Source organism: Electrona antarctica, assembly GCF_951216825.1.
Source record: "Electrona antarctica genome assembly, chromosome: 19".
Classification (NCBI taxonomy): Eukaryota; Metazoa; Chordata; class Actinopteri; order Myctophiformes; family Myctophidae; genus Electrona; species Electrona antarctica.
In genome coordinates this window covers 1,050,199-1,077,351 of record NC_136800.1, presented here as the reverse complement: position 1 = coordinate 1,077,351, position 27,153 = coordinate 1,050,199, and the positions used below count along the sequence as shown (strand labels likewise).

The 27,153-nt window shown below is 42.9% G+C and overlaps 1 protein-coding gene across 1 annotated transcript in view; it reads right to left on the bottom strand.

The window, feature by feature from the left end:
• Window positions 1-27,153, bottom strand: part of LOC306943767 (occludin-like) — a gene marked incomplete at both ends in the record, with an annotated part of 33,763 nt that overhangs the window by 810 nt on the left and 5,800 nt on the right. The window contains 7 exons of the mRNA XM_079530297.1: window positions 1,089-1,130; window positions 4,115-4,286; window positions 4,903-5,127; window positions 5,954-6,105; window positions 17,274-17,435; window positions 19,116-19,319; window positions 21,440-22,060. Coding sequence (XP_079386423.1) covers window positions 1,089-1,130; window positions 4,115-4,286; window positions 4,903-5,127; window positions 5,954-6,105; window positions 17,274-17,435; window positions 19,116-19,319; window positions 21,440-22,060 — 1,578 coding nt within the window. The remainder of the gene's footprint in view (window positions 1-1,088; window positions 1,131-4,114; window positions 4,287-4,902; window positions 5,128-5,953; window positions 6,106-17,273; window positions 17,436-19,115; window positions 19,320-21,439; window positions 22,061-27,153) is intronic.

The following is a 27,153-nucleotide window of genomic DNA, read 5'->3' as shown; positions in this document are numbered from 1 at the left end:
AAAGCGCTATAAAAATGCAATTCATTAACACTACTTTCTGGCCTTTACAGCCCCTGTACATCCAAACAGAAAAGTCCTATATCTGATTGTATATGGGTGCCAGGGGGTGGACACCAGTTTTGGTCCTGGGTGCCACTTTCCCCATTATAAATAAAAGAAAGAAAATGTAATTCTATTGTGCATGTAATGTGCATGTCATAACCTGCACACCAGATTAGAGGAATTTTCAAAAACATGGATTACATTTTTTTTTTTAATTGCTCGTCTTAACGTCCCTGGCAATCAGTACATAGTGATATCGGGCTCGTCTTAACGTCCCTGGCACTTAAACACGTTAAACAATGTTAAACTCACCTTGCCACTCGATTTGCCACTGATTTGCCATTCACTTTATCAATCGATCAAAACGTTATTTGTATAGCACATTTCATACAACAAGTGCAACCCAATGTGCTTCACAGATTACGAATAGAAGAGACATTAAAAGAAAAAGAAAACAAAGAAGGGAAAATATATATATATATATACCCTCAGGAATAGCTAAAGCCCACAGTTTCTATTAGCTTGGATTCCCCGTCGATGATGTCACTGGTGGACGGGTTTCTGAACTGCCCACAGCCCTCACAGTCTACCGAGTCTACCGAGTAGACAAAAAAAAGTGCTATTTTATCATCATTATTAGTGAGGACCAATTTTATGATGATAGGTTGACAGTGGTGAAGTGGTTCTTTTTATTATGTTCACTATAGCGGTTATTCTAAAACCTTTTTTTATTTCAAGGACCCCCCAGTGTTAGCATTATAGGACCCCCATTTGATACAATTATTTTCTCTGTGACCCCAGAGTGTTATTTCCCTCAAGGACCCCCTGGACCCCACATTGTGAACCAACAATGTACAACAAATGATTTAATATAACACCTTCTGCCAAACCATTCAGAGTCTGCAAAAAATGTATTTTCACAGAAATGTGTCATTGTCAGTGAGTGATCTTTCCTGCTCAAAGTGATTTTCTTTTTCTTTTTTGTAGGAACAGGATTGATTCAAAATGAATTCATGAGCAGATTAGTCATTCGTGTGTGTACTCACCCTCTTTAGCTCCTTCAGTCTGTTATACTCATCCGTCACTCCCTGAGGAAGATCAAAATTAATATTAACAGACAGTTGTCCTGCAGGAACGTTAGTCAGCATGCCTTTCAAACGTGAAGCGATATAACGCGCCTATAGTTAATTTCCAATGCGACCTGCGTTTTTTTGCGCGGAGCAGTCGCGGTGCGACAACGCAAGCGTATTTACGTGAGCGCCGCCCCGTGAATTTGTTGCGCGCGTGCTCGTTTCGTGCACGCGCCCGCGACTCACCATGCAAACCTGGATTCTGTTTAGCTTCTTTTTTTTTTTTCGCTTGCGTTGTCTCGCCCCTCTTGAGAAGACCTGTAGCAAACAACGCCTGCGTTCCTCGCTTCCCGTTTGAAGGGCCTTGCAAACAGGGAGCGATAAAACGTGCTTACATTTTCAATGAGACCTGGGTTTTTGCTCGGAGAAGTCACGGTGTCACAACGCGAGCGTATTTACGCGAGCCCGCGATTCACCAGACCTGGATTTGGTTTAGCTCGAAAACTCGTTTTTTTAACGTTGCGCCCCTCTTCAACAGACCTGGAGGAGACCTGTGTTGATCCAGGCAACAACGCCTGCGTTCCTCGCTTCACGTTTGCAAGGCCCTTAACACTGTTTCTCAAACAGTGGGCGGGGCCCATTTGTGGGTCGTGGATACATTGTTATGGGTCCCTTAACTTTTTGTTTCACACATTTGGTTTTTAATTATTATCATTATTTCAAAACATTTTCCAAAAACATTCCCAAAAAAAAGCTAAACTTTTCATGAATGAATAACAAAATCCAATGATCTTTTTCTGTAATGTCATGAAGAATATAGTATTGAGGTTTTTGGACGGCACACCTCTAAGTCAATGCTGAAATAGTCTCGCATAGCCAGACAACTATTCCACAATCTCCGAATGCTATTATAGAGTCTGGAACTTCAGCTCCCGAAATCCGAGTAAGGAAGCTGCCATTTCCGTTCACGAAAATATATTTTAAAATATCTTTAGAGCTTATTTTTTTATTTCCTTTCCTGCTAACCAACAAGCTATATAATATGCTTACATTTCCCCCTTTGGGGAAAATGTTACTTACATTTTGCTATTAAAAATGCAATACAAAACATATACGGTAAACAAGCAAGGTAAACAAAGAAAGTCAACATTTATGCAATTAGAGAATATGACTATATTTAACATCTGGTTACAGTAGGCTACATATGGCCTATTGTAAAATGTGTATAAACTTGTGCAATGGAGTGCTAAGAATAGCTGCTGATTCTAATGTATAAAATATCTTTACACCCTATCCTCGGTCGTTAAAGGACAACTTTGTTTTGTTTGTTTGTTTTAGGCTGTTATTAGAGAAAGTAAAAGGTGAGTGTTATTTTTTTCTTCGTTTGTTGCTTTCTTTCGTTTTAGTGATTTTAGCTATTTTTGACAGGGGGCGGGGGCATTCGAACAAGTGGCTAAATATGTTTTTTTTTTTACAAAATGTTACAGCGATTTCTTTGTTATTATTTACTATAGTCCTAATAAAGAAATAATCTTAAAATACATATTTAGCCACTTGCTCGCCCCCCCCCCCCCCCCCCCCCCTGTCAAAAACAACTAAAATCGTTAAAAAAGGAAAGAAAGCAGCAAATGAAAAATAAAAATGTAACACTCACCTTTTACTTTCTCAAAATAACAACCTAAAACATGAACCTTGTTTTTGAAATACAAAAACAAAGTTGTCCTTTGAAGAATTGCAAACCCGGCCCCCACCAAATAAAGGGAAAAAAATTGAAACGGAAAAAAGGTGTCATAGAAAAACACCTCTGTGTGACTGCATGAGTTGGCCAGGTGGACGGAATAGGTTATCACCTGAACCCAAAAAACCAATGCTTCCTTCCTGCAAACGGACATGAGTTGGCCAGGTGGACGGAATAGGTTATCACCTGAACCCAAAAAAAACAATGCTTCCTTCCTGCAAACGGACATGAGTTGGCCAGGTGGACGGAATAGGTTATCACCTGAACCAAAAAAAACAATGCTTCCTTCCTGGGTTCTGTGGTTTTGGCTTCAGAACAGCACACACACCCAGAAGGGACACAGCTCTCAGGTTCAGAGGTGTAAAGTAGAACTACTGCTACTTTTACTTGATTTAATTTTTCAATATTATAGGCTACTAATACTCCGCTACATCTTGTGTGTACGACAAGGCATTTTTCTATTGATACGTTTGCTTAACCCATTTTGGGGCGGGAACCTCTTTTGGTGTTAGCATTATGTTATGCTTTAGCTATTGAAAAATAGCAGATCTACAAGCTCATAGCGCGCCACCGAGTGGCGCGCTACGAGCTTGTAGGTCTGCTATTTTTGAAAAATCGTGAAAATATTTATTTCAGAAAACTGGAGGATTTAGAAGATTTTTTTAATATTTTGATCTCAGGTCAAAATGGGTTAATGAGCAGTTGAGATGAAGAACCGCATCATTTATTCCGACCCCTCCTCGAAAAGGCCTATCCGTCCCTGACCCCTTATCGACACATTATGGATAATAATTACTATGGACTTCTTCGAATCGTACTCTCAGCTGCTCCTGAGCACTACTTCCAGCAGTGCTCGGGTTATACAGAACATGTGCTATAGGCAGTGGCGTGCACAGACATTTAGAGGGGCAGGTGCTCAAGTTAAAAAAGGGCACCTTGTGCAGCGCGTGGAACCGGCCGGTTGCCTTAATCCATTTTGGGCGGGAACCCCTTTTGGTGTTAGCATTATGTTATGCTTTAGCTATTGAAAAATAGCAGATCTACAAGCTCATAGCGCGCCACCGAGTGGCGCGCTATGAGCTTGTAGGTCTGCTATTTTTGAAAAATCAAAAAAAAAGAAGAAAAAAATAAGTTTTTTTTTCCTTTTTTTTCCAAAAGGGCACATTGCCAAAAGGGCAGGGGGTGCTCTAGCACCCCCTAGTGTCTATCTGTGCACGCCACTGACAGAACATGTGCTATAGGTCATGCTCTCTCCTCTCTCTACCTGGTATGTGACGGAGGACTGTCCCAGGGTGTCCAGTTCTCGGCTCAGCTTGTGTATCCGATCGCTGACGTCGTCCATATCCGCACACAGCCTCTTGTAGCGAGCCCGGTCGGCGTCAAACTCCCGCTTGTACTCGCGCCGCTGCTCGTCCGACGTTATCTCCGGGTAAAGCCTGCATGGTGCCCAATTAGTAACCTTAATATGAATCTAAAATGTTTTAAAATGTAGTTATTATTATCATTATTTTCTCCATCCAGGGAGTATACAGTGCACAAAGACGTGGCAGAGAAAGAGGACAATGACGTATTTGTATTTATGCTGTGGGGGGGGGAGGTGTGGGGAAATGAAATGTTTTGTTTTTTAAAATGTTAAAAACCAAATAAAAAAATATATATATTAAAAAAAAAAGGTTTTTATTTTTTTAAATATAGCAAAAATGAGAAGGAATTACCTTTTTCTTTGCTCGATATATAGAAATGTGCACTTTTGAAGAAAAAAAACTATTTTTGTTTTGTTTTTTTGTACAGTGTACAAAAGTTGAGTTGTTGACCATGGTGAGATTGATCAATTCTTGATAAAAAAGCGTCTAATATATTATTTATGCCCCAAAATCTATAAATCTCACACTATTAAGACAACCAGCCGGTTCCATGCGCTGCACAAGGTGCCCTTTTTTTCCACTTGAGCACCTGCCCCTCTAAATGTCTGTGCACGCCACTGATTGTTGCAATTAAAAAAGGCAGAGGGCAAACGTAATTAATCGGGGGGAGAACATTGTAATGGCCCACCTGAAGAGATAATCCGTCTGGTCCTGAGCCAGTTCATTCCCACTCTCCCCCCCAGTGGTGTAGCCGGTCTCATATTCAACCCCCTCCTCCCGCGCAGCAGGGGAGCCGATGGGCCGATGGTCCGACGGCCGCCATGCCTTCTTCTTCTCCACAGGTTCAAGGTGTTTCTTCTGGATGCTGTCGGCCTCGTCTGAGGAGCTGTTGTTGGGCCTAACAGGCGGCGCCCTGCTGGGGTTTGCAGACGCAGGCTCAGCACCGCGGGTGTTGGTGTTGTTATTACCGCAATAACTGTATAGGTAAAGAAAGTAGGGGTGCAACATTTAACCCATTTTAGACCTGAGAAAAGATTCTACAAATGCCTTCTAAATCCTGACAGTTTTCTGAAGCCGGACCACAGCCTATAATGAATGTCGATTTGGGAGTCCTTGACATGAAAAAGGTTTGGGAACCACTGTAATCTAGATTATAGAGCACAGGTGGTGAGGAGATTGCAGCAGTGTTGTTTTCGTCGACTAAAACTATGACGAAAAATGTTCGTCGACTACCTTTTTCCACTGATGAAAACTAAATGGAAACTAAATGAAAACTAAGCTATGATGACTAAAACTAAGACTAAATATACTCAAATTTTGTCAACAAATAAAAACTAGACTAAAATGTTAGGAAGGGACTAGTGGACAAGAGATCCAGTATAAGTCATTTTACACTTGGTTGCATGCTGAAAACAGCCGGTCTACAAGCTCACAATGTTTGTAGATCGGCTATTTTCAGCAAGTGTAAAATCTGTCATTACGACGGCATCAAGGCCCGCCAAAATACATTTCAGTCGACTAAATCAACCGTAGATTTCAGTCGAGTAAAATCTCATGATATTTAGTCGACTAAAACTAGACTAAACACTATAACATTACAGGTGACTAGAATGTGACTAAAACTAAATTAAAGCTATATTCAAGAGACAATGACTTAAAACTAAAAATCAAAATGTGCCGCCAAAAACGACACTGGATCGCAGTGGTCAGCCAGGTCTATACTCCACCACTATACTCACGTGTTGCCCTCGCTGTAGACGCTCACAGTTCTGTTGCCATAGGACACCACGCTGTCCACTGCTCTGAGGTGGTCGGCGACCGGCGCCGCCCTCTCTGACAGGACCACCGTCGGCGCCTGCGGGATGCTCTGCGCCCGGCCAACACTGTTCACCTGGAGGAACCACACCATAGGACATTAGTCTACTTCAGGGCTGGGCAACTTTGACGATGGCGAGGGCCAATATATTTCCACACTCACTCCAGAGGGGCCACATTGCATATTAATGTCGTAGCAAAAATAGCTGATCTACAAGCTCAGAACGCGTCGTTCTGAGCTTGTAGATCAGCTATTTTTGCTGTTATTTGAATTGAAAACCTGAATAATCTTTTGCTATTTTTGAATTAGAATCCTCAAAAGTAACCTTTTTTATTGTATTTCAAATGCATTTAGTTATAGTTATGTTAACTTTATGAACTGTTAATATAACTACATTGGACACAAAAAGACAGTAACATTTTAGTAGTCATGAAGTAATTAAAGCTGGTTTGGAATTGTAACAGCTGAAATCAATACTATATCAGTATTCTGATATTAACATGCGGGCCGCATTAAGTGAAGGTGGGGGCCGCATGTGGCCCCCGGGCCGCCAGTTGCCCACTTGCCAGCCCATAGAGCCCCGCATTGTGAACCCGGAACATGTTGAGTACACCATGGTTTTATGTTATAAATGTTGAGTATATGGACCCTCTTGTAAACAAGTGTAATGCTTAATTGGGTCGTTCACTCACAGTTAACAGTCTTTGTATTGAGTTTGTGCTTGAAATGTACTGTAATTCTGCAAACTGTTAATACATATTTCAATCAATCAATCAATCAATCAATCAATGGGTCCCCCCAGCATGTAGAAACTGCCGGATGCTAACTTGCATTTGCTGAGCAATTTTCATAATTCGCATAATATGTGACCATACCATTAACAACCTATAGAAGGCAAAAAAGGGCAAAATCTCATCATGCTTTATGTAGCATGTGACATGTCAAACTAGGGGGCTTTCATGATGCTGAATCCATTCCAAGCATTAGTTTTACAAAAAGAAAAAACACTCATTGGGCGAAAATTGCTCAACATATTGCTAAGTTAGAATCCGTCAGTTTCTACATGCTGGGGTCTCAACATGCCTGGGTTCACATTCTGGCAAGTAGACTACATTTGCATTGGTTTGTCGAAATGAATTCATTCAAAACCGGAAAAGTGCAGAAATGATAGGCTGGGTTGCCTTCCCAGGGCTGTGTCCACAGTCATACATAACCTGTCCTATTAGTGACAAATTGGGCATGAAAAATACAGGATATTTACTCCCGACCCATAAAAACTGGTTTGTGACCCAAAACGGGTCACAAACCAGCGGGACGATAAAGATGGGACGATAAAGATGGAATATAAAACTCTTACACTACACCTCCCATGACAGTCAAAGCACGTGCACTCTGACAGTTGACTGTCTATGAATTCAGGGCTTTTAATGTACCACCCAGGTGAAATGCTACTTTTCCCCAGACAACGTTAAGAAAATCGCTATATTGTAAAATGAGCAGATACCGTATAATGCATTTTTCATGCAGGAGTTACAAAGAGAGATCTTGTTGCTACGTGACTTGATCTGAATTCAATCTGTCAGCATGTTCTCTGCTCCCGGTATAGGAGAATATACTTCGCTGACAAGCAACCCTTGAATGCAAAAAAAAAAGAAGAAAATACGTCATGGGCATGGCCACAGGTACAATGCATGCTGCTGAGAGTGCTGACACACACTTCTTGCACACGCATGCACTGAAAGAAACAGACACTAGTGTGACAGTATCGTCTGAGTCACTGGGAGGCCTCAGTCACACTATTGAGAAGGCTGTCTTGTCCGTGTCTTGTGTCTTGTCCGTGTTTAATGGTCGCCTCCCAATGCATTTCCAATGGAAGTCACATGGTTTGACCAAACATTTTTGTTTGATGGGGGGGAAGGGGGGCACAACACAGCCATCAAACAAAAATGTTTGGTGAAACCATGTGACTTCCATCGGAAATGCATTGGGGGGGCGGCCATTAAACACGGACAAGACACAAGACCCGGACAAGACAGCCGTCTCGACAGTGTGACTGAGGCCTGAGACACACTGAGGTAAAACAAGATGGAACTCCAACATCCATCATCCTCAGAGGAGGGCGGTGGTGTGACCAGGTGTCCAGGATGATCAGTGTCTTGCCTGCCAAGCTCTCTCTCGTCTCTCTCCTCTCCTATTCTTAGCAGTGGAAGCACTGTCAGAGCCACTCAGCGAGAAATAAGGGCCACACATGAGAAATTCCCTCAGCTGCTTTCTATTCTGCGTGAGTGGAGAGGAGCCAATGTATGTGAGTGATGGAGGTTCACAAGCAGTGTTGTTTTGGTGGACTAAAAGTAAGACAAGAAATGTTCGTCGACTACCTTTTTTCACTGACGAAAACTAAATGGAAACTAAATGAAAACTAAGCTAGAATGACTAAAACTATAAGACTACATGTATTGACAATTTCGTCAACAGATAAAAACTATAGACAAGAGTCGACAAGAGATCCAGTATAAGTCATTTTACACTTGGTTGCATGCTGAAAATAGCAGATCTACAAGCTCACAACGCGTCGCAGCGCGACACGTTGTGAGCTTGTAGATCGGCTATATTCAGCAAGTGTAAAATCAGTCATCACGACGGCATCAAGGCCCGCTAAAATACATTTTAGTCGACTAAATCAACTGTACTGTAGATTTAGTCGTCTAAAATCTTATGACATTTAGTCGACTAAAACTAGACTAACACTAAAACATTCCAGGTGACTAAAACTAAATGAAAACTATTCAAGAGACTAAAACTAAAATAAAAATGTGCTGCCAAAAACAACACTGTTCACAAGTGTACATGTTTATATTTATAATGTTTATATGGGGTGCAATTTTGCATCAAATGTTACTCTGATGATAATCATTTTGCAGATTTTGTAAATGTGTCGATTTTATGCTACAAGCATATAGTTCAATCCACAAGTCTTAAAAAGTTGTGTATTTTCTCCACTATAGCCTGCTGACACACACATTATGTTGTCGCATAGTATTTATCATTTCAACAAAGGAATGATTTACAAATGAGGCTTTTATTAAGGATTTTATTGCACGCTTTTAGTGCAAACTGACAACTTTTTCTTGTGGCGGGTTGTTTCTGAACCGGGAAAATGGTCCCTCGATACGATACGATACAACTTTATTGTCAGCTTTCACTGAAATTTGTTTTGCGTCCATGACGTCACTGTTCAAGATACAGACAAGACATACACACTACATTACAAAAGATACATTACAGGACACAACTCACAGAAGCAGACAGGAACAAGAACAATAGAACATATCCTCTTGGTTTACCGATTTTGGTTTAAAAGCAGACTGGTGTACAAAAGAGTTCTTTAGCCTGTTTTTCTTATATTTAGGGACTCTAAACCGCCTCATGGAGGGCAACAGTGAGTTAGTGAGTTGATGGAGGTCTATAAGGCATGCCATCAATCGGAGTACTGTACTGTTAGGGCTGTACTGTACTGTGATTAAAATGGTAAATGGTAAATGGTGCATTTATATAGCGCCTTTATCCAAGGCGCTTTACATAGATTGTGCATTACATTCACCCATTCACACACACATTCATACACCGATGGCGGCGGAAACCATGCAAGGTACCAACCAGCACATCAGGAGCACCAGTGCACCAATTATCTTAGGTGAGAAAAATCAGAAGAGTTAATTAAGGCACTATAGGACAGCTGTGTGACACTGCCACATAAATGTGTGAAGAAATGTATTTCCTGTCCTGGTATGAGTATTAATTGAAAGAAAATGAAACATAACATACTGGGTGACAACAAGGGAATATATTGGTTTTCCCCGTTTTGAGGAAATTCTCATATATTCTCAATGTGAAAAGCCGAAGACTGTTGTCTTCAGGTACAAAGTAGTAAGGAGTTACATTAGAGACCAGGAGGATGATTCTGTGGGCCCATAACACTTAATTTATATCTAATTATAGCTTCCTTTTGTTGTACTTTTTTGTTTTGTGACAGAAAATGTACCCATATTCCCAAGAATCCCTACTACTGTGGTGGTACAAGTCTTATACTTCGGCTGTCTCTGGGATTGGGAAAGAATATCATGGTCAGTATCATGGTCAGTATCATGTCAGTATCGTGTCCTGTATCATATCTATCATGGTCGCCTATCATGTCAGTATCATGGTCAGTATCATGGTCAGTATCATGGTCAGTATCGTGTCCTGTATCATATCTATCATGGTCGCCTATCATGTCAGTATCATGGTCAGTATCATGGTCAGTATCATGTCAGAATCGTGTCCTGTATCATATCTATCATGGTCGCCTATCATGGTCAGTATCATGGTCAGTATCGTGTCCTGTATCATATCTATCATGGTCGCCTATCATGTCAGAACATGTCTATCATGGTCAGTATCATGGTCTTGGTCAGTATCTTGTCAGAAACATGTCAGTATCATGGCCACCATCATGGTCAGCACGCACGCACGCACGCACGCACGCACGCACGCACGCACGCACGCACGCACGCACGCACGCACGCACGCACGCACGCACGCACGCACGCACGCACGCACGCACGCACGCACGCACGCACGCACGCACGCACACACACACACACACACACACACACACACACACACACACACACACACACACACACACACACACACACACACACACACACACACACACACACACACACACACACACACACACACACACACACACACTATATTATGGGATGTATTATGAGAGCTGCAGGTGTGCGAGTGACAGACAGACTGAATCATTTAGCGACACCATGTTCTATGGGGATTCGCACAGTAACACTGAGGCAACCCAACACTTTTTTTTATATATATATATTATACATGTCACGTATACATTATAAATATGTCTGCCTGGGAGGCAAACGTACGAGCGTTCCCAAGAATAGGGCATGGCGTCACTCGAAAGAGCACATCGACTCGAAAACAATTTGAGTGCCAAAGTGATCTAATAGATTGTACCAGAAGAGAAAAAGAGAGGAAGCAGTACGTATATATGATTAATTTATATATGATTAATTTATACTTCACAACACTGGATGACATAGTTGCACGCCACAATCTGCTAACGACACCGCCATACGACTACGTACAGTATAACACATTCTGGATGGGGAGCCCCTTTTGGTGTTTTAAGCATTGTGTTATACTTATATTATAGCTATTGAAAAATAGCAGATCTACAAGCTCATAGCGCGGCACCGAGTGCCGCGCTACGAGCTTGTAGATCTGCTATTTTTGAAAAATCGTTGAAAATGTGGCGCAAATCTTTGAATGTATATATATTCTTTCAGAGCGAACGTTTTTAACTCAAATATTTGCTTCCCTGGAACGACATATTTTCGGATGGGGGGGTCGGCGGCCAATTACCTACATATAATTTTGGGGCGTGACGGACGGTCCTTGACATGAAATAGTTCTGATATACCGTAGATATATCAGAAAAACTGTCTGATTTAGAAGCAATTTTTTTTAGAATCGCCCCTCAGGTCTAAATGGCACGCTGTGCAGACTGCTTGCATTTTAACCCATTTTGTTTTTGTTTTTTTATACTTTTTATCCCACGATTTTGTAACCCATTTTTCACCCCTGTGTCAATTATCTAATGTGATCCTGGGCTCTACACACCCTCCGCCCATAAAGTAGACCCCAGTCAGGCACGTGCAATTTCACTCAAGTCAGTGGACTGGCGAACACAGTGTGGAATACATTTCCCTCCAATTATAATACGGTGATATAATTCAATATAATGTAGTCGTCCTGAGGAATAGACAGGTCACTTATACAGCCTATACTAGCCGCAATTTGCAACACTAGATTTTCTTTTTTACAATGGAATGAGTTGCAATACCTTCCATTGACATCCCATTCATCCAAATTGCATTTCCGATCTGCTTGTATTAAACAGCGTTATAAAAGTCACCAACATTGCAGCTGTAACGGAAAACTTGAATTATCCTCTTTCAATCTGCAAAGCGTTTGTTATGAGCTGTTTTCTGTCAATAAATTCCATGCTGTGATATTTCTTCTTAGTGTTGGAGTTTGGAAGCACTCGTTTTCATTAACGGGCCGTGCTGCTGCCTCCTCCATTGTGTGAGAATTCGAAACAGGTGGTACGCAGGGCTGTTCAGTTACTTCGACAAGCGCTTCCAAACTCCAAGTAAGTGAAATATATATATTCAGGATTTTAATCCAAAGTTGCGCTGCAACGCGTTTTGAGCTTGTAGATCTGATATTTTTGATACGACAGTATTATGCAATGTGGCCCTCTCTCTGGAGTGAGTGTGAAACTATGGTGGCCTTCTTCACAGTTGCCCTGTGCTAGATCCCTTCACTGCTGAACAGGTACCATGACCAGACAGCAGGGGTCGCTATAGCCCACTGGTTCCCAAACCTTTTCATGTCAAGGACCCCCAAATTGACACTAATTAGCCCCCATTTGAAAAGATATGCCAAGGACCTCCATAAGAGAAGATTTTTACGGATTCTCAACCGTGTTCATTTCAAGGACCCCCCCCCCCAGTTTGACATGCATTAGTCTACAGACCCCCATTTAATGGCATTTCTATCTCCGAGACCCCCAATTTATATTGTAAAATCAATGTTAATTTAACTCTGAGACGGGTCCATTTGGTTCCATTTGTACACTCAGTTACAGACCCCCCGTGTTTGTTTTGTAGTAATAGTACAACATAAACATTAAAGAGACTTTAGTTGTTACTGTACAATACTTTAAAACAGTTGTCATGTTGCTCACATGCTTAAAATTGCGCCGCCCTCATTAAACAATGCATTTCCAACTCCAGCTTGTCTCAGTTCAGGCTGCATGAATAGCGCTCGAGCGCTCGGTTTCTTCCCCCTCAATATCGCAACTCTTCCATAGAGACACACGGGGACTACAAATTTCACGCCCCCAAATGAGACAGCGGCCCCACTTCTGGTCCGTTTCAACTGTGTACTGCAGCTGCCAATGCAATCCCTATGAGAGGCATCATAAAATACCCTAATTTCACTGGTTCATTACTGTTCATTGTGTTCTAATAAAGTGTCCCATATGTTTAATTTGTCCTTTTCAATGTCACATACCTGCCATTTCAATATACATCCTACAATGTACTATAATATACTCCATCAGTTTGTGAAAAGTGCTAGCATTGTAAATCTCAAGTCAAAGTGGTCGCACGGTATATACGTCACGGATGCATCCCTTGAGGTTTTCAATACCCAGATATATTTGTTGTATTTCGTTTTATATGCTATGTATTTGTTGAAAATGATCTAAACAGCATCTTGCAAGACTATTATTAATACTCATCTGGAGAATTCACTAGGTAGTTGAAAATGTCAGGATGTCACTCCATTTAGCTGGGTTATTTTCCCATGCAACTATTCAGCAAAGTGAATTATACAACAAGTTGACAGCGGTAAAACACACCGTCGGAGCTCCGTGGTAGGTAGAACATATATAGTAATCCTGTGACATGTTCAAAATATAGACATGAATAACAAAGTCAGTCGGGATCGGGATGTATATTGAGAATTCCACTCTTCAAAGTCGGCGCTCGTAGCCTCGTAAAGGCAGTGACGTCCCGTAAAAGCGACAGGTTCTCTGTCTGCCGTCAACCCTCTGCTCCGTTAACATTATGGGTAACTCATTCAAGTGGTAAATTAAATGTGAAATACATCCTCTATTGAGAAAACAACAATATATGTTGACAAAGACACTTCATACATTTGGAAACATATTTGTATTCAAATCAATATAGTCTTCAGTTAATTTCATATTATTTTAAAAGTAGGCTAACTACAGTTGAATTTCAATGGACTTCTATGGGCTGGCCTGCAGTATCCGTGCCAACGGACCAGAAGTGGGGACGCTGTCTCATTTGGGGGCGTGAAATTTGTAGTCCCCGTGTGTCTCTATTAGATGGCTCTGGTATAGTGTGTACCAAAATCTCTTGGAGGGGGCGTCAACATATGTGTCACGTGGTAGCGGCCGCCATACTTGTTGGCTTGTCTGGTTTGTTTACAATGAGCGACTATCCAGTGTGCTTGTATACGTTCTTTTTTTAAACTGACCTCACAATGGTGCAGACTTTCTCAGTAAATAAGTGCCACAGCAGGTCATGTCGAGGGAATGAGCCAGAAAACGGAATTAGAGTTTCAGTTTTCCAGCATGGAGACAGCACCAAGGAACCCAGATTGACGAGTTTACAAAAAGACGTATAATGGCTTGGATCTCGGCTGTACGGCGCACGGGCGCAGAGACATAACGTTCAACAAAGTATCTAAGCACAGCCGTGTTTGTTCACAACATTTTCCTTGTCCTTTTAATGTATTTGGGCCCGACGTTCTTTCTATCCATCCTGGTGTTGGTTCACTATGTTGTCGCCAAGAACGAGCTCAATATTTACAAAAACATACCACCGTCACTCTATTCGGAGTGATGTGGGCTAGAATTGAATGCCCATGAGAGGGCCGTCCCTAGCTTTTCAGACGCCGCCCTCCTCTTGGTGACGTACACGTTTTCACACGTTAGTATAGATCAAAGCACATTGGGTGAATGTGATTTCAACTCTCGCTATATAACCCCAGCTTCCTGCTCTCAACTCTCCTATACAAATAAGGCAAAACTGCCTATAAAAGGAAACATTGTATGACTCAACATAACCTTTGGATCACTTGTGACGAGGAAGTGACATGTATAGCGATGTTCGGTTGTCTGTCACAAGGGGTCCAGTTTTGGTACGAAGCAGGGACGTGCAGAGAGTGTTAGAGGGGCAGGGGCTGAAATCCCATAAAAGGGCACTTTTGGATGAAAATAGCAGATCTACAAGCTCACAACGCGTCGCGCTGCGACGCGTTGAGAGCTTGTAGATCAGCTATTTTCGGGGCGCAACCCAGCACTCTAGCTAGTGGAGATGCAGGTGTAACGACATTGGATTTCTAAACACATTTGTTCAACGCAAAATACTGTGTTCAAGTTCAGGAGACTTCGGGGGAAAAAAAGCAATTCTCCTGAATGCTGCCTTCCTGGCATGGAAAGGAGAGGAGGAGGAGGGCATTTGCATTTCTTTCACCATAGTAAATGCTGCATTCATGGTCTGGAAAGGGCAGTTGTGTTTTACAGACGGGTAAAAGGGCAGGGGCTGAAGCCCCCCTTTGAGGTCTATGTGTGCACGTGCCTGGTATGAAGAATTTTTATTATCTCATTTCCCCCCCCCACTAGTTAATGATCAGCCTCAGTGAAACCAGGTGTGCTGAAGACAAACATGTGGGCCAATAAGCAGCCAGTGAAAGGACAATGTGATCAATGACTCCTATAAGCCAAGTATCAGACCAAACACAAACACTATAGAATCGGGTTTTGGTCTTTGTGATCTCATTTGTCTCACTTCTGTGGAGTGGCTGCAGTTTGTTGGCATAAACCATTCGTTGTATTGTTGAGGTTCACGTTCACATAAAAGGCCCGTTATCCTGTTTCGTAGTGTAATTATAATAATAATAATACAACTTTATTTGTATAGCACCTTTCGTGACATGAAATGCAGCTCAAAGTAGGGCATTAAGCAACTAGTCGACTATTCAACTAGTCGACTAGTAAATCCACTAGTCGACCTTGTTGGTACTAGTTGACTAGTTGATAAGAAAAAAAAGGTTTTTTTTCTTCCCCCCACCCCCCCCCCCCCCCCCCCCACCCCCGATTTTGTAGGCCTCAAGATCAGGTAGATTATAGTTATAGTCACCAATGTACACAGTTTTTAAATATACAAATATTTATTTCCATACATAATAGGTAGTTAAACAACTAGTCGACTAGTAAACTAGGCAACTACAGTCAAAATGACTAGAATGAATGAATGCCCCAAACTGCTTTACAGAGCAATGGAGAGAGAAAGAAAAGAAAAGCAAAAGGCATAAAACATAAAAAAAAAAATAGCAGTAATGCAATACAGTGAGGACATGAATAACACATTTTCTTTAAAGATACATTAAAAGCAACATTTGTAGAAATGCCTGTCGAAGGTACAGTGCCAGTGGGAGCAGTCGTTTCCACACTAGTCCGGGCAGCGCACCCCTCGCCCCTCCGCCTCCCGTCTCAAATTCCATTACAATTGCAGTATCTATCTCTATTTAAAAAAATATATATATATAGAAATATACTGTGTTGCGAATATTAGAGCCTATATCGGCTCCCCCCCCCCCCCCCCCATAGGCTACATGCACCTAATTCTGTTAAAATAGCAATATCTATTTCTCTGTTCAGGCTATATCCCCCCAATGTTACAGCACAATAGCGCTCTGTGCATGAATTACAAAATGGTGATATCGGATTCTTCTAAACGCTTCTAAAGCGTCGTGTTATTTTCATTCCATTAATTCATATTCTTCTCTGTTGCCCGTGCATGTTCATTGACGTGTTCGGAGTCTACGGTGTGTGTGTGTGTGTGTGTGTGTGTGTGTGTGTGTGTGTGTGTGTGTGTGTGTGTGTGTGTGTGTGTGTGTGTGTGTGTTTGTGTGTGCGTGTTGACTTGGCAGAAAAGTGCAGAGGCGGAGGGGCGGGAGGTGCGACTGCTTCGCGTTAATTAACAGTTCGTAAGTCCAGAGTCGGTTTTCCCACACCAATCCTTCACTTCTGTCTTATTACCCACTCTGACTCATCCATCCAGCAGCCACCCACTTCTGCACTCACCCTGTCATATCATGCCTTCATTGAAATTCATTCCCATTTAGACCAGAGGACGATTCTACAAATGCCTTCTACATTTTCAGTTTTCTGAAAAAGCCTATGTTTCTATGTCAGTGGTTCTCAAACTAATTTCATGTCAAGGACCCCTAGAATTATCTGTATTTGGCCGCTGACCCGCATCTCAAAATATGTAGTTCCAGGGACACCACCCCCAGAAGCAAAGACTTGAGTTAAAAACATTCGCTCTGAAAGAATATATATATATATTCAGAGACTTGCAGCCACGATTTTTCAAAAATAGCAGACCTACAAGCTCGTAGCGCGGCACTCTGTGCCGCGCTATGAGCTTGTAGATCTGCTATTTTTCAACAGCTAAAGCATAACATAATGCTTAAAGTACCAAAAGGGGTTCCCGCCCAGAATAGGTTAAATCAAATCCCTCAACAAATGGGAAAAAACAACACCAAAGTGTTTGACTGACCCAGTCCAGTACATGGTGTCCCTCTGATTGCCCGGACAGGGGTCGGTCCCAGTAGACATTGGGCTTGCCATGGCGCCAGATCTTACTGCGGGTCTTGTAGGCAAAGTAAGCAGCCAGGGACAAGGCTAACACCACCATCAGTCCCAGTACCAGAGCTACAGCCTGGAACAGATCCATCATTATTATTATTATTACAACGCTGTTGTTCAGGCAACTTTTTACTTTTTTACTTTTTCATACAGTGCAGTGTTGTTTTTGGCAGCAAATTTTGATTTTAGTTTTAGTCATAGTCTCTTGAATGGGTTTCACTTAGTTTTAGTCACATTTTAGTCACCTGGAATGTTGTAGTGTCTAGTTGTAGTCGACTAAATCTACAGTTGATTTAGTCAACTAAAATGTGTTTTGTTGGGCCTTGATGCCGTCGTAATGACTGATTTTACACTTGCTGAAAATAGCAGATCTACAAGCTCACAACGAGTGAGCTTGTAGATCTGCTATTTTCAGCATACAACCAAGTGTATTCAGTATTTAAGTCCGACGTCATTTTGTAGTGCTACGTTACGTCCGGGTCCAAGTGGCACCAGCTCCCGTCCGCATCTCATTGTAAATAGAATATCTAAACGCGTGAATCTTTTTACAATGACGTTATTTTTCAGAAAGGAAGCCATTGATGGTTAAAATGGGTCTTAATGCTTCCAACTCGAGTAGAATTATTAATGTTTTGTACAAGTTTCCATGACAAAACAAATATGATGTGGAGACAATAAAGACTATTATTATCATTATTATTGAAGGTGGTAACAGTCCATTTGCTCAGTAAAATATTTCGGGGGCATATTTAGAATGTTTGCAGGCTTGAGTATGTTGAATCTAGTTTGCATTAATGAGGATTTAGTTGACACAATGAAATAAAATGGCGATAGTATTCCGTGTGGGGCAGACGGCCTGTCACAGCCAGATTTGGGAGAGCAGCGCAGCTTTGTTGTTGCGAGGAAAGCGGTAAAATGAGACTTTCGTGGTTGTTTTCGTCTCAGATTTAGTCCGACGGAGCGTCACAGTATAACTCTATGGGGACACAAAAGCGAGACAAAAGTAGGACCCGGAAGTATCTCACGTGCTCGCGCTCACGTCACAGCTAAAATACTGAATACAATGACTTATTCTGGATCTCTTGTCCATTAGTCTAGTTTTTATTTGTTGATGAAATTGTCAGTATATTTGGTCATAGTTTTAGTCACCATAGCTTCGTTTTCATTTAGTTTCCATTTAGTTTTCGTCAGTGAAAAAAAGGTAGTCGACGGACATTTTTCGTCTTCGTTTCAGTCGACGAAAACAACACTGATGTCAGTCTATTATATTCTGTCCGCACAGTGAGGGCAGTATTATGCGTGTCTTAAGTACCAGGTCTTATTACTTAACTTAAGACCTGGAGGCGTGGTCAATGCTGTTTGGCCACACAGAATAGCCAAATGGCATTGACAACGCCTCCAGGTCTTAAGTTAAGTAATAAGACCTGGTACTTAAAGGGGCATTCCACTCATTTTCAACATTTTACTATGTCATTAATATACCTATAGTATAATAATATACATTAATATGTTTCCTAGAACTGTAATTATGAAAAAAAATATTTTTTTTCAGACCTCTAGTTCTAGGAAACACAGAATGGGGGGACTTTGTTATTATTTCCACACAACAGCTCTAAGGTATATTAATGACATAGTAAAATGTTGAAAACGAGTGGAATGCCCCTTTAAGACACGCAAAATACAGCCCTCAGGTGAGAGTGCTAAAACATTGCCATTGTGTAGCCTGTCAGGCCACGTCGTGTCGTGAACTGACCTCCTCGGGGTCCATGAAGCAGTAGCGCTGGAGGTACTGCGTGTACATGGGGAAGCCTCCGGGGAAGCCGGCCCCGACGCTGCCACTCAGGCTGGGGCGGTTGGGTATGTTCTGACACATCATCAGCATGGGGTTGTACAGCATGCTCTGGGAGCTCTGGGACATGGGGTTCACCCCGATCACAAACACGATGTCAATAATACCCTGGAGAAGGAAAGAAAACAGAAAAACACATTGATACGTGGTTCTGTAGTGATTTTTGAGTGGTGTAAACCACTCCTACAACTGGCTTTGTTTGTCTGTCTGTCTGTCTGTCTGTCTGTGCTCAAAAAATGAGCACGGTTGCTACGGTCACCCAGTTCACACGGGTGTGATTTCATTACGTCAGACATTACGTCAGACCACATCTGATCAGTCTATATAAGACCTTACACCACTCAGTTCACACGGGTGTGATTTTTTTTTTTAACAAAAGGTCTAATAATATAGATCTATTATATTATGTGTCCATTATTATACATTGTCAAATCAATCTATTTATAGTGTCCAGGTATATATTTTTTCACCCTAACCCAATGCCCCTTCTTAACCCATTCTGGGCGGGAACCCCTTTTGGTGTTTTAACTAAGCGTTATGTTATAATTTACTATTGAAAAATAGCAGATCTACAAGCTCATAGGTCGAGCTTGTAGGTCTGCTATTTTTGAAAAATCGTGAAAATGCGGCACAAATCTTTGAATATATATTCTTTCAGAAGACTTTGGGCCCTATTATGCATGTCTTAAGTACCAGGGCTTATTACTTAACTTAAGACCTGGAGGCGTGATCAATGCCATTTGGCTATTCTGAGTGGCCAAACAGCATTGACCACGCCTCCAGGTCTTAAGTTAAGTCATAAGACCTGGTACTTAAGACACACATAATAGGGCCCTTTTTATTTTATTTCGACATCAGGCCTAAATGGGTTTATGCCCAGAAGGTTAATGGCATAATCACTACACAGTACATAGTTAGTAGGGAATGATTTCAGACACAGCCGTATAGACTACAAATTATATTTATCCAGCGGCATCTGGTGAAAAGTGCACTATTCTGTCATTTTCTAATACCCCATTTTCCAGGCATGTTAAAAAAAATCACACCCGTGTGAACTGAGTGGTGTAAGGTCTTATATAGCCTGATCAGCTGTGGTCTGACGTAATGAAATCACACCCGGATGTGATTTCACAACTGGCTTTTTTTGTGCAGAAAAAATGAGCATGGTTGCTACGGTCATCCAGTTCACCCGGGTGTGATTTAATTACGTCAGAAATTATTTTGAACATAGCAACCATGCTCATTTTTTCTGCACACAAAAGCCAGTTGTAGGAGTGGTTACACCACTCAAAAAGTGGACTCCTATGCATTTGAAGCCCAGTCCTAGGCAACAGTGACTCAGGAGATTCCCTGCTTGGGAACCAGAAGGTTATACGGTTCAAGGCCCAGCTCCCCCTGCAGGGTTAGCGTCCTTGAGCAAGACACTGAACTCCATCTTCTACCGAATAGGGAGGTTGGTGCCTTGCATGGTTATTGCCTTGGTTTCCTCTGCCGTTGGTGTGTGAATGGGTTAATGTAATGGCAATGTAACATTTTACATTGTAAAAATGCATCATTTTCCCCACACCTACAGTATATTGACATATGTGGACAAACAACCTATAGATCATCAAAATTGTAAGCAATCAATAGTATGCAGCACAAGTATTTATAGCCAGTGAGTGACAGCATTCCGGTATATTCCACCATTCCCAGGAGAGGAAATATAGGGCTAAGAAGAGGGTTGTGTTATGACGGGGACCTTTCCTTTAAAGGTCCATAGTGTCCTGGCCATAGATATATATAAGAAAGCTAGATGGCTCACCCGCGCTCTGGCCAATGTAGAGTGACGTCGCTAGGTGGCGGCCATCTTACCTTGGGGCAGCATAACATTGTGTCTATGGGGCATGTACTTTTAAATAACCATAACTTGCTCAATTTTCAACCGATTTTCAAAGCGGTTTGGTTTGTTATAAACGTCAGAGACGTCCGCATACATATATGCTTTTATACGACGTTCATATAAAAAAGAAAATTAAGCAGATAAGCGCCCTGAATCATAGCCACGTTGACAACGTTTGTAATAAACCAACCCGTTTGTAAATCTGTCAAGATTTGAGCTCCCATTGAACATACTGTACTGTAGTCCCGAAGCAAGATGGCCGCCGGGTGAACTACGTCAGAGACTCCGCTTTGAGCCATCAAGCCTTTATATATGTCTATGGTCCTGGCCAGCCAGCCTGACTCACCTGGAGCACGGCCAAGACGACGTCACAGACGAACACCGTCAGGTAGAAACAGCGGCTCCGCATGCTCGGCGACCGAGAGAAGCTCCCCACCAGGAAGCCCAGCCCCACCAGGAAGTTGATGGCCGCCACCGAGATCATGGCCGACTTGGCCGAGTACGGCGTCATGTACCCGCTGGAGTAGCCGTAGCTGCCCCCGTAGTACCCCGAACCCGACGACCCTCCCGCCGAACCGATCCCCCCCGCGCCGGGCACCACCCCGGCCCCTGTCCCGCCGTAGCCCACGCCGTGCATTTCCCACACCAGGGTGGAGGCGACGCAGGCGAAGATGAGGAAGCACATGAGCACCGTGGCGGCCTGGAAGGTCTTGACGAAGCCCGGCGGGGAGAACCAGCGGAAGAAGAACTGAGGCCGCTCCTCCGTATATACGCAGGAGTCCGGAGGGCGGTTGTTGCTGATGTTGTAGGCGTAGGGCACGTGCTGGCTCCTGAACGAATGGACGCTCCGTGGGGCGCTGAAGCGGGAGTTGGCGGGGGGGTTGTTGTATGCCGGGGGTCTGTCGTACTGGCGAGCCTCGAACATGACGGAGTTGATGTGGCGGATGGATGGCAGCCAGAGGGAGGCCTATATGGAAACAAAATTGCATGTTATTTTCTATGTTAGCATTGCCAACAATAACATAGAACAGGGGTAGGCTAGGCAACCTTGGGTGGTCAGGATCAGTTGAAAATATTACATTTTGATGTATGATGAGTCTAGAAGGTATGCCCGTGACATCATCATCATATGCGGAAGTTATGCAGGAACGCCTACTGAGTGGCAAAAAAACTACTTTGTGGCCTTGACAGCCCATACATCCATCTTGACTGTATTAAACAACGTTAAACTCACTTTGCCACTCGCTTTGCCACTGACTTTATGCATGCGCTCATACCCATGCGCACACTCTTGAGCTTTACTCTTAATGTCCTGGCAGACTTTAGACGTGTGATTTAATTGACATTTCCATGTGTTCTGATCACGATGAGAGTGTAAATGGGTTCACTAGAAGACTATAGACAACGAAGCGGTTCAGTCTGTTGTACGCGTCTAAGTCAGATCCATAATAATATGGTATACCTGGATAACCGCAACATTTAACTCTCCACGGTCGTCAGGGCAACTCCAGGGAACTTGCCGCCCCCAGATGTATTTAGAGAGTAGCATATCGGATATGCTACGTTATTTCCAAAGTTCATACTTCAAAAGACTGGATATGCCATATCCAGTCTTTTGAAGTATGAACTTTTGGAAATAACTTCATTCACCCATCCCTATGCTGGGGAGAATGTTCACAAAAATAGCCGATCTACAAGCTCACATGTCACAACACTTGTAGATGAGAGTTGGAGTAGATGGAAAAATAACACACACACACACACACACACACACACACACACACACACACACACACACACACACACGAGAGAACGTCATGCTTGATGAGTGCAGGCAGATTTAGCAAAGGAAAAAAGCTTACAGCACCTGGTATTCCCAGGCGGTCTCCCATCCAAGTACTAACCAGGCCCGACCCTGCTTAGCTTCCGAGATCGGACGAGATCGGGCGTGTTCAGGGTGGTATGGCCGTAAGCAACAGCAGTTGTGGCCGGTTGGTCTTTTATAGCTGACAGCGGCAGCGCGCCGCACACGATCGGGAAGGGAGAATTACAATGCCCATGTGGTGTTTATTCTAGTTGGGCTGGCCTGCTAAAGGCTAGAATTAAGTGGCATTTGTCATCATCAGTACACAATAAGTTAGTGCTGCACACGATCTAGTAATATTGTATCATGGCCATTCATAAATGGCGGTTGGCTGACCAACTTGTTACAGATTAAATAGAAGATGTATATTGTATTGGCAAACCTGCTATAGCAGTCTAAAGCCTCTTGACTTGAGCATTCTTCCAATTAAACAATGTGCTCTCTGCTGCACCCCTTATACACAATTCTCATTCTATCTCTCTCTTTCTCTCGTCCACGCACCGCACGCACACACACGCGCACGCACGCACTCACACACGCACACGGACACGTACGCGCGCGGTGACTGACCCATGCATGCTTCATCGGTGCTGTGCAGTGGTGGAACTAAATCCAAGTCGATGCTTCAATAATTCAGTGCAGCCACCTGACCTGACGCAGCTATCTGTATGCAATGGTGTTTGCTGCCATCATCACATACGCTATATTTATCCCTCCCCTGGCCTGTGATGATGAGATATATATTTGAGGGAAAGCCCTAGTCACGCATAGCTACTCACTGATCTCACACAGCTGCTGAGGGGCCATATTTGCATTCAGAAATACCGTAAAGCAAGATGAATGAAACACATGCACTCTTTTCTGCACGCACGCACGCACGCGCGCACTCACCAGAATAAGCCAGGCCCACTACAGTGAATAATTCAAAAGCTGCAACTACACAAATTCATGAAAGGCTATACTTGGCTAAGTGGCAATACCACACATCAAAGCTATATAGCCGAATTGGAAATGCCATTTCATTCGTCCTTTCTACATCCTGCTCTTCGATCTATGGCTCTGTGTCTGTCCACACTTTCTTTGATCAATTCTGAAATTGTATAGCCTTATATAGCCTAAACGTGAACAATATTATTCATCTGACTGAAACCGATATGAACATTAGAAACCATACAAGTTTAGGCTGTGATAAAAATCATTAAAAATGGGCAGGTTTTCATTTTCAGTCAGATAACAGAGTCGACAAGTTATCCTACCTAAGTACAGACCCATGGCTATGGAGATATCTTACCTGTGTTGAAGAGTCCAAGTTTTCAATATATTCTACCTGCTGTGCTGCAATCGGTGAATAATAATCCCGTCTACAGCGTTTAATTGTTCCCGCATCTTATTTTCTCTCAACTCGCACAATTCTATGTTTTCCATAGTTAATTCTAATTCGTCTCGATGGAGATTGAATAACGTGTTGGTGTAGCAGCTACTCTAAGTATTAAGTAACAGGCTAACAGCAGACTAGAGCACCTGTTGTCTGCGCGCCGTGGCCGCGCAGCAAGTCTACTAATGATTAATGAACTTCAACTAGAGATGTAGCCTGCTGCCTGCAGGCAGCACTATCTCTGTAATATGTATGTATCCATAGTAGGCTACCCTACATAGCCTATTGTAGTTTACATAGGCTATTGCAATAGCTATAGTAGGCTATTAGGAAGTAGGCCTACTCGGGAACAAATCCTGCAATGTAAAGGCCTACAATTTAGTATAGTATAGTAAATGTTCGAAATTCAAAATGTAGGCCTACTTAAAAGTACAAAAGGATTGCTATAAAAATGTACTTAAAGGACATTTATGTCTGTCTGTCTGTCTGTCTGTCCCTATATGCATGTTTGAGCAGGGACAGCTGAAACACCTCGGCAATACCACAAGTAGTACAGTAGTAGTACAGTACGTCTAGTACAGTACAGTCCAGAGTACAGCACCCATACAGTACAGTACGAGTAATATTAGAGAAAATATATGTGATCAATGAATACTGAAACCAGATATAATCATTAAGTAAAGTGTATGCATGTACTATGTGTACTATGTAGGCTACTCTTCATTTTCATTTTCCAGTCATTCAGTTGCAAAAAAATCAGCAAGTGTAAAATCAGTCATTACGACGGCATCAAGGACCGCCAAAATACATTTTAGTCAACTAAATCAACTGTAGATTTAGTCGACTAAAATCTTGACATTTAGTCGACTAAAACTAGACTAACACTAAAACATTCCAGGTGACTAAAATGTGACTAAAACTAAATGAAAACTATTCAAGAGACTACGACTAAAACTAAAATCAAAATTTGCTGCCAAAAACAACATACTGCTTTACACCACTGCTACTAGGCTATGGACATTTTAATCATTGTCTCCACCAGGCCGAAGGCATGGGGAGAGAGTATGTTTTGCACTCCGTCCGTCCGTCCGTGTGTCCGTCCGTGTGTCCGTCCGTCCGTCTGTGAACAGCTAATCTCTGGCACCGTTAACCCGGTCGATGCCAAATTTTGCACACACACTCCCTGGATGCCAACGATGAACCTCTGCCCCAAAAAATTCAGAACGGCCTCTTATAGCGCCACCAGAAGGCCGCTTTGTGCAAAAAAGGTTTTTGGACGATACACCTACAGATTTTGTCCAAACATCACGCAAATTGGTACACAGTCTCTCTAGAGCCATTCAACGAAACGGGTCTTTCAGATTTCTCAGACTCCATCCTGATTGGCTAAGATTGGCTTCCAAAGTTCGCAGGAGTGCTCAGTTTCAAACAAAATGCTGCAAATCATGAACACATCGTGTGATTTCCGTGAAATTGCGCACGCACATTCCCACTAGGCCGAGGAAGAAATGCCACGTGAACATTTTCAACTCAGCCTCATGGTGGCGCTATAACTGGCCGAAAAGGGTTTTTACCTCCAACTGCACGGATTTGTGGATAACTTTGTATTCCAACTCCCTAGAGGCCAAGGAAAAACCTTTGCCTGGAATTTTTCACATCTGCTCTTTATAGCGCCACCAGGAGGCCGACATATGTAAAGCACATTTTCGAATATTACTCCTTCAGATGTTATCCAAATTTCACGCAAATCAGTACACATGCTCTCCATAGTCATGTGATCAAGACGGGTTTGTTTGTTTTCTCATAATCCACCTTCATTGCCTACGATTGGCTTCTAAACTTTTCAGGAGTAGCCCGCTTTGTACCCGTTTTGTACAAATCGCCACAACTACTCAACGCAGCATCCGATTGCGGTGAAACTGTGCATGCATATTCCCACTAGGCTGATGAAGAAATGCCACTTGACAGTTTTCAAATCAGCCTCATGGTGGCGCTACAACAGTGTAGCGCCACACAACAGTGTGTCACACACACACACACACACACGCACGCACGCACGCACGCACGCACGCACGCACACACACACACACACACACACACACACACACACACACACACACACACACACACACACACACACACACACACACACACACGTTTATATTACTCCTAAACATTTTGCCAAACATCACACTCCTATCCTCCTGGTGGAGACCTGTGCCCAGAAGGGCATTTTTTCTACAAACCACACCATGTTTAAAAAAATATAATTTATTAGTAGTTTACAAAAGAAAGAAATGGTGATTTCCTCACGACCGACCCTTTGTCACAGTGTTCACGGGCAAAATTGTGGATCCTCTTTTTGAAGTAGCTTACATGCTATCGGTGACCACCCGATAGATGGTTGGCAGCCGGAATGTAGACGGCACCCGGGTAAGCAGGTTGGGTTAGCGCCCCAGCCTGTGTTCGTCGTGAGGAGGACGCCCAAAAAACCCATGTGAGGCCTTTAGGAGGGCCATTCAAGCCGCAAGTGGAGCCTGCGGCACCACTGTCGCCCTGCCGGTGGAACCTGCAGAATCCACCACCCGAATGAAGTGTCTGGTGCTGGAATCTGGTGCAACGCACAGGTCCTGTTCGTACTCCTGGTGAGAGCAGGAGAGGACCTGGTGAGACGTAGGAGGGGCCCGGACAGGAGTCAACCCACAGTGCCTATAGTCCCTCCACGTGCCGGATGGCACGCCCAGTGCCGGCAGAGTAGTTCTGGAGCAGCGGATTGTGTGTCCCTGGTTTTTCCTTATAAGGGACTGATCGAGGGTAGCTA